Source organism: Citrus sinensis, chromosome 5, assembly GCF_022201045.2.
Source record: "Citrus sinensis cultivar Valencia sweet orange chromosome 5, DVS_A1.0, whole genome shotgun sequence".
NCBI lineage: Eukaryota > Viridiplantae > Streptophyta > Magnoliopsida > Sapindales > Rutaceae > Citrus > Citrus sinensis.
In genome coordinates, this window is record NC_068560.1 from 14,125,386 (window position 1) to 14,140,776 (window position 15,391).

General features: G+C 35.1%; 1 protein-coding gene and 1 non-coding gene across 2 annotated transcripts; one reads left to right on the forward strand and one right to left on the reverse strand.

The window, feature by feature from the left end:
• Positions 1-5,414: 5,414 nt before the first annotated feature.
• On the reverse strand, positions 5,415-5,518 carry LOC127902880 (small nucleolar RNA R71). The gene has a single exon (XR_008055516.1). It is a non-coding gene; the product is annotated as a small nucleolar RNA R71 (small nucleolar RNA).
• A 5,580-nt stretch (positions 5,519-11,098) lies between these two features.
• Positions 11,099-12,914, forward strand: LOC127902540 (probable cytokinin riboside 5'-monophosphate phosphoribohydrolase LOGL2). The gene is made up of 2 exons (XM_052441850.1): positions 11,099-12,115; positions 12,269-12,914. The coding sequence occupies exons 1-2, from the start codon at positions 11,698-11,700 to the stop codon at positions 12,277-12,279; spliced, it is 429 nt and encodes a 142-aa protein (XP_052297810.1). The 5' UTR covers positions 11,099-11,697; the 3' UTR covers positions 12,280-12,914.
• The last annotated feature ends 2,477 nt before the right edge of the window (positions 12,915-15,391 follow it).

Below are 15,391 nucleotides of genomic sequence, written 5' to 3' on the forward strand. Positions count from 1 at the left end.
ATTCGTTTACTGTACTTGTGATTAGTAAACATTATCTCGTGATTAAGATTCGATATTTTTGTATTCTTAGTCATGAGTTGTGACTTATGACTTGTTATAATTGATATTTGGAAGTTCTGACATTTTTTAATTAGAATTCTAGGGTTTTAGTTTTAATTTTTATTAATCATTCCTATGGTCTATGGAATTAGATTTAAATATAGTTGTAATATAACTGGTAATTGCAGAGTTAGATTATATAGTTGTGTTAATGAAATTCTAATTGTTATGTTCTAATTTGAAACTTAAGCATTAAGGTTATTATGGACTATGATCTATGACTCGATGTAATTCTAAGTTAACAATTAAATGTTAACTCTTAAAAAAAATTATCATTATTGTTGTTAAGAATTATAATTCTGTAAGCTCTAACTTAGTGGTTAGTATTATGTTCTCTTACTACTAAATTTGACTAAAGCCACGTAGGTTCCAAAAAAAAAGTATATGGGCTTGAAAAAGCCATGCTAATCACACTCTCTTTAAAGAAAAAAAAAAAAGGTTGTGGTGTTGTTTTTTAGCATGGCTTGACATGGCACGCATGGACTTGGGCCGTGTGTCATGTTTGGCCTAGACAAAAAAAAAGGGCATGGCCCACGGGCCTATTGTGGGCCTCACTTTGATACCGACTTGGCCCATTAGTCATCTTTACCCTTAACTAATACGAATTTCCAAGACTGCACTCTGTGAGTTTGTTCAAATGTTGTATAATCTAATATCTTCTAGTCATTGATAAAAGATAACTCCAAGTGGCTTGAATAGATCATTGTACATTTGTACATTGTGAGCTTCCAACATTGAGTCATAGATCCAAAATTTTTCGTGATGAAGGTCTACTCAAACTAGTACCCAATGATTGTCTTATAGGTTAACTGGAACAAAAGCCAACATCTGGTAAAAAGTGAAATTATCATCTATATTATGTCTAACATCCTTAAATATAAAAGGAACTATATTGAATCGTAAAGTAATCACACCATATCAATGTCGACGGACTATTTTAGTTTCATATCCTCCTGCCCATCAATATATGTAGCTATTAGGCTTGATATAATCTAATTAATTAAGGTCACATTTACTGTTATTCCATTAAGCCCTAAAGCAAATCTAATCAATTCATTACATGAAAATAAATGTTATTGTGTACTATAGGAAAGTAATTCGTTGATTATAAGTTTTGTACTTTATTACCTAAAAACGACATATATACACGTGCAATGCTAATACAAGGCCTTAAATACTGCCCTTTCTTCTCTCTTATCAAGTGAATATATTCATGGATATGATGTAGATAACAAGGAAACGTGTCAGATTATAACATAAGAAAATATACAAGTTCAACTAAAGCTAATTAAATAACGATTAGCAACAATTAGCCTTTCCCTTAGCCATCACATTGACTCTTTCTCCAAAAGTGCTCCAAAATAATTTTTCGATTGTTAGATGCCACGATCTACTTTGGTGGTACCAGTAGACAAGTGCTTGAACTCATTAAGTAGTGTTGGATCGTCCATTCCTCTAGTGGATTTATATCCGCACTTGTCTTATTGTCGATCTCGATGTTTGTTGATTCTATAGCAAGAGACTCTTGATATTCCTTAGATGCTTGAAAAAAGGAATCAAGTATGAACTTTGAAATGTATGTGATGTCCTATATAGACATACAAACTTGCTTAGGCCAAGAGGTTCTTCCTTAAGGATTTCCACTCTATCTTCAATAAGGTCTCTATATAAATTGTATAATGATAATAGGGTATGACTATGACGATCTCCAACATCATCAAGGGTCTGTCAACAATTATTATTATTATTATCATCATCATCATCAAACACTATTTATAGTGTAAAGAAAATAAATTATAAAATATTTAACTTGCTTATTATATACGATCGTCCCATTAGGGAATCACTATATGATTGCTTGAATGAATTGGCCTTATAAAATCAATAAACCCATTATAGATTTTCTAAACTCTCTCTGTTCTTTCCACTTGCTTCAACATCTGATATAATCTTATCTATAGTTTCTTTGATATGATTAAATGCCGTACATCAACTCCCTAAAACCGAAAGACATGAAACTCTCTAATTTTTAATTGAATGCAGTGTCACAACTGTTATATACTATTTTCCATCATGAACGATCCCAAGGAAGACTTCTAAATTACTTTAGATCATCAACTTCAGGTAGTAATAACGAATACAAGATATGTTAATCTTTTCTCCCATTAAATACTCTATCTAAAAAGTAATACAACATGATGTTTCTTGCATAATTATTGTCTATATTATGAAAGTTCAAATCCTCAAACTTTTGTTTAATTCTTTAAGAGTCCCTCTTAAATTACAATGAAAATACCACTTACATAACCTGTGATTGGTCTTAACTTTTGCTTTTTTGTGTACATCATGTGCATCATAGTGAAGTCCTGTAACTAAACACTACTCAATAATCGATAATCGTGCTAATTAGCCACTAAATTGAAACTACAACTGATCTTCACATTCTTCATCCACCATTAAACACCACTCAATAATCGATAATTGTGCTAATTAGCAACTAAATTCAAACTACAACTAATCTTCACATTCTTCATCCACCACTTGCTTAAGTAGCGCATTGTGCATGAACACACCATTGAATGCATAGTTATCAATCTTCACGAACTAGGTGATTATATCTTTCTTTAGTAACTTAATTTTTATTTTGTCAACTTTCTTTTGATAGCTTCCATCACATTTGCAAATTTTGAAGTATTTGTAATAAGCCCAAGGAAATGCTCTGATGCAGATATCTTAATTGTCCATGGCTTTTGGTCCAAATAGATATGCTTTGCCCTTGGCTCCTTGGCCATTATATCTGAAGAAAAATCTTTTTTATTCATTAAAGACATTCATTAAATTGAAAATAAAAGTTAAACAAATATATATGTAGCTATATTTTGGTAGGGCGGACAGCTGAAATTTTGGATGCCAAATTGCCTTGTGCGACATGCCCCCTTGTCGCAACAAGTTGGTGTGACAGGGTTATGGTTTGACACCTAAACTGTCTTTTGGTGCGACAATTCCTTGTCACACCAAACACAGCTTCACACTAGAGCTGGTAAAATTTGACACGACTCGATTACCCGACATGAACACGACACCAATAAATGGGTATAGGTCGTCGAATTTAACACGATTATTAAATGGGTCGGGTCTGTTGAGTGTTAGAAAATGCATATTTATAAAGGAGAAAACCGTCATTTTACATTTCAAGTCTTACTAACAACCCTTACTTTTATGTATTTAACATTCTTGTGATTTAATTACATGTGTTTTATTTTAATTAAGTATTTTATGTATTTTAGGGGCATCATAGTCATTTCACAATAAACGAGAAATCAGATGGCAAAACGGACATCACTTTTGAACTCAGGACGGTCGAAAACCTTAGGAAAAATGAAAAATGGTACTGTTCACTTGTACGGTACTATTCACGTGTACGGTACTGTATACGTTACTGTTCACGACACTGTTCACATAGACGGACCGATGACGTGGCATTGACTGATGAGGTGTCACGATCCTGTTGGACTAAAATTCTTATATACTGTGGATGGTGACGTGGCAGCATATCAGTGGACGAAAAATCTCGCATACGGTGCATCCATCACACAGGATTATTTTCAATCAAACCGTGTTACTGTTCATCCGCGTGGTCAAACCGTGGACTGTTGACTGATGACGTGGCGCAATCCTGAGCGTCCAAACTGTTTTTAATCCGATGGCCATGATTTACTCCATGTATCTATAAAAAGGGGGCCTCTCCCCCCTAATTTGATATCTCTGAATCCATTTTTGGGATCCATTTTCTGTAATTCCTTCTCCATCTTGTATTTTCTTCGTATTTTAATAAATTTCCATTTTGCCCCTAGTTCAATTATGAGTGGCTAATTTTCTTTCAAGCTTGGGTTGAAGGTGAAGTCTCAACATGTGTCATGAGCTTAATTTGGTAAATTTATTTTCTCTTCCCCTCTAGTTTTTGTGGATGTTTTGACTTCTCGTCGACAAATAATACTAATCTTGTCTAGTACCGCCTTGGTTTCACCGGCCCTCTAGTACAAGGTTATTATTATTTGGCACGATAAGCCCTTAGCACCATATTGATTAGAGCGTGGTTCATGAGGTGTGGATTCCCCCATCATGATTTAATTGGCATTAATACGGATTATTTAGCCCATGATGCATGTTGATACGGATCCAGATACCCAAGTACGTCATTTCAATAGAATTCTCTTCAATTTATTCTCGCCATTGCAATTTCAATTTTAGAATTTATTATCGCCATCTCAATTCCAATTTTAGGATAATTTAAATCATTTCCACCACAATTTCAACCACCCATTTACAAAATTAATTCTACATATAATTAAAATCCACTTCCTCGTGGGATCGACACTCGTCACCATTAATCTATACTACAATAGATTCGTGCGCTTGCGAGTACATTAAAATTTGCACAACAAGTTTTTGGCGCCGTTGCCGGAGAGGTAAGTAATTTTAATTCGTAAAATTATTTTTTGTGAATAATTTCTTTTAATTGTTTTCTTGTAATATATTTTTTTTATTTATTAAAAAAAAGAAAGAAAAAAAAAGAGTGAATTTACATTTTGAGCTAAGAATTTTTATTTATTTATTTTCTCTCTTCTTTAAAATTATGTAATTTAATTTTCAATTTATTTTTCTTTGTAATTTTTTTTATCTTATTAATTTATTATTAGTTAATTTATTTCACGTATTTGTTTTAGTGTGTTTTTATAGAAAGGTTGTAATAGCGCAATAAGGTTAGTATCGTAATTTCTCCCTCTTCTTTATTTTTATTTTTTTGTTCCCATCTTTATTTTTTTTATTTGTTTTGCATGCATGGTCGTAGGTCATTATTACCTAATCTTGAACCTATAGACCTTGAATTAGAAAAAACACTTCGCACACACAAACAAATTAAAAATAAAATGGATTTACAAGCACCACAGGAGAGGCCATTTAAGGACTATTTTAGTCCCTTAGCTAATTTGAGCACATCATGCATAAGATACCCAAATGTAGCTGCTAGGAGCTTTGAATTAAAACCTAGTGTGCTAAATTGTCTCCCCACATTTTATGGCCTAGAAAATGAGGACCCATATAATCATCTGAATGATTTTCATGCCATTTGTCAAACTTTTAAATATGAAAATTTTTCAGACGATGATGTTAAACTTAGACTATTCCCATTTTCTTTAAAGGATAAAGCTCGTTCATGGCTTAATACATTGCCTGCTAATAGCATTGCATCATGGGAACAAATGGTAACTAAATTTTTGAATAAATATTTCCCAGTGCATAAAACCAATGCTATTCGCAGGGAAATCTCAGAGTTTACCCAGAGAGAGGACGAGCAATTTTTCGAAACATGGGAGCGATTCAATGGGCTACTCTTGAAGTGTCCACATCATGGGTACGAGAAATGGCACCAATGTCAATACTTTTTGGAGGGATTACTACCGAATGTGGAAGAATGGCTAATGGCAACAAGTGGAGGAGAGCTCAGGTCAAAAAGTGCATCAGAGATTTGGGAATTCTTCCAGCGACAAGCGGATAATTCCCAACAACGGAGTCGATCAATCAGGAATACTAGAAGAATTAAGGGAGTAAATGAGGTTCAAATTGGCGAGTCAACTTTGGGAATCAAAGAAGTCAAGGAGATGGTTGAAGGTCTTGCTCGACAAATAGCATCGTTATCGACTGCCAAATCAACAGAGCCACATGACCATGACTCATACTCAGATCAAGCCAATGCCATAGGTGTAATGAGAAAATCATCTAATTACAACCCATACTCCAACACATATAACCCTGGATGGAGAGACCACCCCAATTTTTCATGGTCTCAAGGACTCCAACAGAATGGACCAGTAGCTCCAGCTCCACCAATGCAACAAATTCCTCAAGTTCCTCAAGCCTCTCAGCCACCATTTAGACCATACAATCAGAACCAGAACTACACTCAGCCCAGACCATGGGAGGATGCATTCCAGAATTTCAAGAATGTTACTCACTCCACGATTGAGCAACAGAACCGCACCATTAATGGACTATGAAATGAATTGAGAGCGGGCTTCAACTCACAAGCCCAATCAGTTTCAAGCCTCGAGAAGATGGTGGGACAACTTGCTTCTTCAGTTCAGACCTTGGCAATGACCATTGAGAAAGGTAAGTTTCCAAGTCAATCAGTGTCTAACCCTAAAGGAGTGCATGAAGCAAGTACCAGTTCACCACAGCAACATGGAGAAGTCAAAGCCGTCATGACCTTGCGAAAAGGAAAAGAAGTCGACAACAAAGTAGAGATGCCGGCAACAAAAGAAAATCAAATTGTACCTGTAAATGTTGACGACTCATCACCGGAGGAGAAACAAGAAACCAATCCACGAGAATACATTCCCAAAGTTCCATTTCCTCAGAGGTTAGCTAAAGGAAAAAAGGGAAAATCCACAGGTGAGATTCTTGAAATATTCAAACAGGTAAGTGTTAACATCCCTTTGCTTGATGCTATTAAACAAGTTCCATCTTATGCCAAGTTTCTTAAAGACCTTTGTACTAAAAAGAGAAATATGCATGTTCAAAAGAAGGCATTTTTAACAGAAAACGTTAGTTCTATACTCTAACATAAAATTCCTTTAAAATGCAAAGACCCAGGCTCCCCCACTATCTCATATAGTATAGGGAACCACACAATTGAGAATGCTTTGTTGGATTTAGGAGCTAGTGTAAATTTGTTGCCTTACTCTGTTTTTGTGAAACTTAGACTGGGAGAATTACACCCAACTCTAGTGGTGTTACAGCTTGCAGATAGGTCCACGAAAATACCTCGTGGTATTGTGGAGGACGTGCTTATCCAGGTAGACAAGTTTTATTTTCCTGTTGATTTCATTGTAATTGACACTCAACCAATACAGGATTCAAGGAAGCACATCCCTATTATCCTAGGCCGACCTTTCTTGGCAATTGCGGATGCTCACATTCAATGCAGGACTGAAAATATGCAGTTGTCTTTCGGCAACATAACTATGGAGCTGAACATCTTCAACATTGCCAAACAACCTCACAGTGCAGATGATGGAATTGTTGATGTGGATTTAATTGAAGCATTAGTTGATGATACTTTTGTTTCAAACTTAGTGATCCTTTACAAACATGTTTAACTCACTTTGGTTTGGATTTTGATATTGACAGATCGGTCGATGAGGTCAATGCCCTGCTTGACTCAGCACCATCTATGGACACTAATAAATGGAAGTAAAGAGTTGAGCAACTAGCACCATCAGAGAAGCAACTCATTCCATCATCAGAATCACCACCGAAACTCGAGCTCAAACCATTGCCCAACACTTTGGAATATGCATTTTTGGGAGAAGAAAGCACTCTGCCGGTAATCATCTCATCATCCCTCAATGACGAACAAAAAGGTAAGTTGTTAAATGTTTTGAAAGAGCACAAATGGGCATTAGGATGGACCATAGCAGACATAAAAAGTATAAACCCAGTAGACTGCATGCATTACATTCACCTTGATGAAAATGCTAAAACTACTAGGGAGATGCAACGTCGATTAAATCCTAACATGAAAGAAGTTGTTAGAACAGAAATCCTTAAACTATTAGACGCAGGTATCATTTACCCAATTTCTGATAGTTCATGGGTCAGTCCTGTACAAGTTGTCCCCAAAAAGTCAGGAGTCACAGTAGTTACGAATGCTGATAATGAACTGATACCCACTAGAGTAACTACAGGATGGCGTGTATGCATTGATTATAGAAAGTTGAATTCTGTCACACGTAAAAATCATTTTCCTTTACCATTTATTGATCAAATGCTTGATAGATTAGCAGGCCATGAATTTTATTGCTTTCTAGATGGCTACTCAGGATACAATCAGATTCCCATAGCACCAAAAGATTAAGAGAAAACTACTTTCACTTGCTCTTTTGGCACATTTGTATATAGGAGAATGCCATTTGGATTATGTAATGCACCTGCTACATTTCAACGATGCATGTTGAGCATTTTTTCTGATATGATTGAACGATTCCTTGAAGTCTTTATGGATGACTTTTCTGTCTTTGGTGACTCGTTTGATCAATGTTTACATCATCTAACACTAGTTCTGCAGAGATGTATCGAGAAGAACTTGGTCTTAAATTGGGAGAAGTGTCATTTTATGGTAAAACAAGGTATTGTTCTCGGTCACATCATTTCGAGCAAAGGTATTGAGGTTGACAAAGCCAAGGTGGATCTCATTTCTAATCTTCCTCCACCCAAAACAGTCAGAGAAGTAAGATCTTTCCTTGGGCATGCTGGTTTCTATAGACGTTTCATTAAAGATTTTAGTAAAGTTTCTAGACCCTTATGCAATTTACTTGCTAAGGATGCACCTTTTGTCTTTAATGATTCATGTCTTGTGGCGTTTGAAAAATTAAAACAGTTGTTGACATCATCACCCATCATTCAGGCCCCGAACTGGAACTTACCATTTGAGCTCATGTGTGATGCATCTGATTATGCAGTAGGAGCAGTATTAGGACAAAGAGTTGATCGAATTCCCCACGTTATTTACTATGCTAGTATGACATTGAATGATGCACAGTTGAACTATTCAACTACTGAAAAAGAAATGCTAGCAGTAGTGTTTGCATTGAAAAAATTTCGATCATATCTCATTGGTTGTAAAATAATTATATTCATGGATCATGCTGTTTTTAAATATCTTCTCACAAAGAAAGATGCAAAAGCCAGACTAATTCGTTGGGTGTTACTTTTGCAGGAGTTTGACTTGGAATTCAAAGATAAGAAAGGCACAGAGAATGTTGTGGCGGACCACCTCTCTCGTCTCCATTTTGACACAACTACAAAGCCATTACCATTAAATGAGTCATTCCCTGATGAACAATTGATGAATGTGGAAGTATTACCGTGGTATGCTGACATCGTGAATTATCTTGTTACAGGTCAACTTCCAGAGCATTGGACCAAGCAAGATAAGGCTAAATTCTTTGCAGAGATAAAGAATTTCTTTTGGGATGACCCGTATTTGTTCAAGTATTGTGCAGACCAAATTGTTAGACGATGTGTCCCAGAAAATGAAATTCAGAATATTCTTTCATTTTGCCATGAACAAGCTTGTGGAGGCCATTTCAGTGCTAAGAAAACAGCAACTAAAGTTTTACAATGTGGTTTTTATTGGCCAATTATATTTCGAGATGCTTACACTTTTTGTTCTTCGTGTGATAGGTGTCAACGAATGGAGAGCATTACGCGAAGGAATATGATGCCATTAAATCCAATTTTAGTGGTTCAGATTTTTGATGTATGGGGTATCGACTTCATGGGACCCTTTCCCCCGTCTTTTGGCCATCAATACATATTGGTTGCTGTTGACTACGTATCGAAATGGGTAGAAGCAATTCCATGTAAAACCAATGATCACAAGGTGGTGATAGGATTTTTGAAAAGCAATATTGTCTCACGCTTTGGATTCTCTCGAGCAATAATCAGTGATGGTGGTGCCCACTTTTGTAACAAAGCATTTAAAGCTCTTTTGACAAAGTATTCAATCACACACAAAGTGGCGACCCCGTATCATCCACAAACCAGTGGCCAAGTTGAGATCTCCAATCGAGAAATAAAGCACATATTAGAAAAGACGGTGAGGCCAGACAGAAAAGATTGGTCATTAAGACTTGATGATGCCTTATGGGCATATAGAACGGCTTTCAAGACCCCAATTGGGATGTCACCCTACAGGCTAGTGTATGGAAAAGCTTGCCACCTACTTGTGGAACTCGAGCATCGTGCATATTGGGCCATCAAGAAATTCAATTTTGACATGCAACAAGCCAGCTCAGAAAGAAGATTACAGCTAGCAGAACTTGAAGAAATTCGCAATGATGCATACGAAAATGCCAAGATTTACAAGCAACGAATGAAAGTCTTCCATGATAAGCAAATTATGAGGAAATCGTTCACTCCAGGTCAGAAAGTGCTTTTATTCAATTCTCGCTTGCACCTATTCCCAGGTAAGTTACGCTCTCGTTGGTCTGGTCCCTTTATTGTTCATACTGTTTTTCCATATGGGGCAATTGAAATTAAGGACCCAAAGAACGGTGTCACGTTTAAAGTTAATGGTCAAAGATTAAAGCCATATCTAGAGTACCAACCACATGACGAAGACACTGAAATAAATTTGAGTGACCCACCAAATTTGAATTGATTTTTTTTCTTTTCGTTGATTTGATTTTTCTTTCTTTCTTTTTATTATTATTCTTTTGCTAATTGAAATTGTTTTTGCATAAGTGTGTGTTTATTTTACCATTAAGTTTTCTCTTATCATTTTTAATCATGAGTCTTATACTTAGACCGTTCCTCCTGAACATTCTTAAACCACTTCAACGTGTCAAAACTCATCTCAAAAGGCAGATTCAATTTTGTAAAACACAACGCATTTGGGCTCTACAACCACCAGAGTTAGTAGCCTATGTTGAGGGTTTAGAACGCCAACTCAGAGACATTGAGAGAAGTGTTTACGACATCCAGTTGGAGCTTGAGGTAAATTCAATAAGAGGACGATTTTAATTGTGTTTTTATTTGTTTTTCTATTTGTGTGCTTTAGTTTGTTACCCCGGTGAAGTGGCGGATAACGGTACTCCGTGACAATCAAGTCGGTTACTTCAGTTTCCCATAATAACTGATATTCTGAGGCGAAGGTATGGACAGAAACGAGATTCTAGCGAAGCTTCACAAGCGATTCCCTTCACTTCCTCAGAATGCCCTCCTTACGATCTATAAAGCTCGGTCCGAACGCATGCGATTACTCATGAGGAATAACATACCTGCTGACATCCGTTGGTTAATCGAGGCTAAAGTACGATCGGCAGGTGAGTTACCTCCAAAATTTATTGCATACATGCCTGGTTGTGGTAAAGGAAATTATGCAAGAAAACGACGAGCTCAAAGAATTTCTGTTGCTTGTCATAAGTGTGCCAGAATGAGTTGCAATAAAAACCGATGTTCTTTAGGAATGGTGTCTGATAACAGGGAAGATAAGATTCAATTCATTATGGATGGCTTGAATAAGGAGTCATTGGATGATATCCTTTTGTCTCTTGAAACGCATCCCAGTGGATATGTGCAAGGAGCGATTCTCCAGTTATGGCCATTATTCCAGAAAGAGCATGCACGATATAGTCTCAGGAATCTGACTATAAACGACCCTGTTTGCCAGTTTATAAGAAAACTGGATAGGAAGCCTATCCTCGACCCATAGAGGGCGTTCAAGCCGTTTCTGGACGTAAAACCAGAGGAAGATGTGAGCCACAGTCGCAACTACCTGTAAATATCTTTTTACTTTATTGTTATTTTATTTCACTATTGTCTTATTGTTTGCATTATTGTCTTTAATAATTTTATTACTATTTGCTTTTTCCTTTTTACTGTTTTTTTTTTTACTTGCGAGCCACGTGCTTTACGCGTTATTTGACACTGACATATTACCTCATACACAACCATGACCCACTATCACCAAGACTCTTAAATGTGATTTCTTTTTTGTCAAGCACTCACAAATTATTTTTGAGAAGTATCACAATGTCAGCTACTCCCAATAGACAATTCAAGAACATTTGTGTGCTTTCTGGATTTACATATGGCAAACATAAAGAGTTCGTTGAGGCAGCCATAGATCTTGGTCGAAGCATAGCAGCGAGAAAATTACACTTGGTGTATAGAGGAGGTAATCGAAGGTTATCAAAAATGGTCTCAGAAGCAGCTTTTATCAGAGGAAGTCAAGTGTTAGGCATCATCCCAAGAGTCTTAAAACCATTGGGCAGTTCGTCTGACTCATCAACTGGAGAAGAGTTAGTCGTCTCAGGTATGCAAGAAAGAATAACTGAAATGCTTAATCATGCTGATGCTTTTATTTTCCTTCCAGGAGATCTTGCAACACTAGAGGCACTTATCACGCTAGCATCTTGGGCCCATCTGCACATCCACCAAAAATCCATCGGTTTGTTAAATGTCAATAACTTTTATGATGGCTCTATCGCATTTCTTAACCATGCAATAAAAAACTATTTCATTCCCGCTAATGTGAAAAAACTCTTTATTTGTGATTTAATTATATGTGTTTTATTTTAATTAAGTATTTTATGTATTTTAGGGGCATCATAGTCATTTCACAATAAACGAGAAATCAGATGGCAAAACAGACATCACTTTTGAACTCAGAACGGTCGAAAACCTTATGAGGAGCATAAAAGGAAAAATGGCACTGTTCACTTGTACGGTACTATTCACGTGTACGGTACTGTATACGTTACTGTTCACGACACTGTTCATATAGACGGACCGATGACGTGGCATTGACTGATGAGGTGTCACGATCCTGTTGGACTAAAATTCTTATATACTGTGGATGGTGACGTGGCAGCATATCAGTGGACGAAAAATCTCGCATACGGTGCATCCATCACACAGGATTATTTTCAATCAAACCGTGTTACTGTTCATCCGCGTGGTCAAACCGTGGACTGTTGACTGATGACGTGGCGCAATCCTGAGCGTCCAAACTGTTTTTAATCCGATGGCCATGATTTACTCCATGTATCTATAAAAAGGGGGCCTCTCCCCCCTAATTTGATATCTCTGAATCCATTTTTGGGATCCATTTTCTGTAATTCCTTCTCCATCTTGTATTTTCTTCGTATTTTAATAAATTTCCATTTTGCCCCTAGTTCAATTATGAGTGGCTAATTTTCTTTCAAGCTTGGGTTGAAGGTGAAGTCTCAACATGTGTCATGAGCTTAATTTGGTAAATTTATTTTCTCTTCCCCTCTAGTTTTTGTGGATGTTTTGACTTCTCGTCGACAAATAATACTAATCTTGTCTAGTACCGCCTTGGTTTCACCGGCCCTCTAGTACAAGGTTATTATTATTTGGCACGATAAGCCCTTAGCACCATATTGATTAGAGCGTGGTTCATGAGGTGTGGATTCCCCCATCATGATTTAATTGGCATTAATACGGATTATTTAGCCCATGATGCATGTTGATACGGATCCAGATACCCAAGTACGTCATTTCAATAGAATTCTCTTCAATTTATTCTTGCCATTGCAATTCCAATTTTAGAATTTATTATCGCCATCTCAATTCCAATTTTAGGATAATTTAAATCATTTCCACCACAATTTCAACCACCCATTTACAAAATTAATTCTACATATAATTAAAATCCACCTCCTCGTGGGATCGACACTCGTCACCATTGATCTATACTACAATAGATTCGTGCGTTTGCGAGTACATTAAAATTTGCACAACAGAGTCCGAGTCAACACGATTTTTTTCCGTGTCGGGTTAGGGTTAAAATTCTTGACCCATTTACCCGATTAATGACCCGATTATATTTTTTATTTTAAAATAATTTACAGATTCTTGTCATCAAAATTCAAATATTAGAGATGATTTTTTTTATTGTTTAAAAGGATGAATATAGACACAATATTTTATTTATAAAATTTTAAATACATTTAGAGCTTTAATAGTGTAAATGTATAAAATATTGGTAGACATGTATATTTTATAATATTGATATATAATATTATTTACATATATATAATTAAAATCTCGATAGTGTGTGTAATATTTTAGTAGATATGTATATTTTATAATATTGATAAATTATGTATGTATGTATGTATGGATGGATGTATGTATGTATGTGCATACATATGTATGACAAAGTGTAAATATTTGATGTAACTTTTGTTTAATATATAGATATTAAGCGGGTTATTGGGTAACCTGATTATTTTTCCGTGTCGGGTTTGGGTCTCAATATTTTGACACGATTATTAAATGGGTCGGATTTGGGTCGACCTAAATTTAACACGACACGAAGCTGACACGACACGAACACGACCCGATGACCCGTTTTGCCAGCTTTACTTCACACCAAGACAAATAAACCCACAACATCTTAATCTATAAAAGATTAACACAAACAAAGTTAAGAGGCATTTCATCAAGCACCTAATATGCCATTTATATTTGATTAATGTTTTGAAAAAAATCAAGTGCTTTTTTTTTGCTAATACAACCTTATTAACAATACAATCGCATACAATCAACCCACAACCATATCAAGAATGCAATACCTATAATCAACCAAATCAATCAAGATTAAGAAAACTCACAAATTTTAGATTATTTTTTCACTCCTTATTTCCTTCATTGTTTCTGGACAACACAACAAAATATGGATCCTGAGTCTTGTTGTCATTACTTGTAATCGCTGATGCTGCATTTATAAACCACTACTCTGCTAGGTTACTACTGATCGAGTTTTGAGAATTGGAGGAATCTGGTTTTAGGGTTTGGAAGTGTTTTGAAATTAAAAGGATAAAATTGTATCCAAAATGCTAATGTTTGGCTAACCATGATAAAATAAAATTTGAGGGACTAATAACAAAAAATTCAAAACTTTTATGGTTACTTTTATAAATTTCCTGTCAAATTCTATGACCATACTCAATTTATTTTTCCAGTTCTTATAATACTAAAAAAATAAAAACATTAGGCCCTTGGAAAATCCTTACTCAACCCAAATTACAATTTTGTTAAGGATTGAGATATTTCCACCTCACTATTTTTGGAAATCTGCCCTATTTTTAGGAAATAATTACAATGAGTTGATAATATTTTTAAAAAATATAAATTAATAAAAATTTTGTACATTTAATCAATTAAATCCTTCTATTAATTTTTTTCTTAGATTCTTTGACCATTTTTAATCATAAATTTTAATATAAGTTTTATTTTCTTATTTTCTTATTATGATATAAAAAGACAAAATTATCCTCATAAAACATGAGTTATTATATCTAATAATTTAGGTATTTAATTTTACGACTTATAATCTAATATTTTAAAATGAAACCTAATTATTTTTCACTATCCTTACGTGTAAATGACATAAATTTGGCAACCTAATAGTTTATATGAGAATTATGCTATCAAGACACTATGTTAGTTTAATTAAAAATAATAATCATACTAATAAAATAGTATTAAAAGCAATGAGTTTAGTAAAAATTGGAAAAATATTGAAATTAGTGTAAATTCTAGATAATTTTACTTTACACGAGTAAAATAGTTAATTTAAACATATGTTAAAGTAATCTTTGTAATCAGATATGATAAATAAATCTAAGTCACAAAAAAAGTAAATTAACATTAATTTAGTTAATTAATTAATTTTCCAAAACTCTTCTTAATTTAA

What these genes read in the sequence shown, in the direction of transcription:
- LOC127902540 (XM_052441850.1), top strand. Translation starts at nt 11,698, where the DNA reads ATGTCAGCTACTCCCAATAGACAATTCAAGAACATTTGTGTGCTTTCT.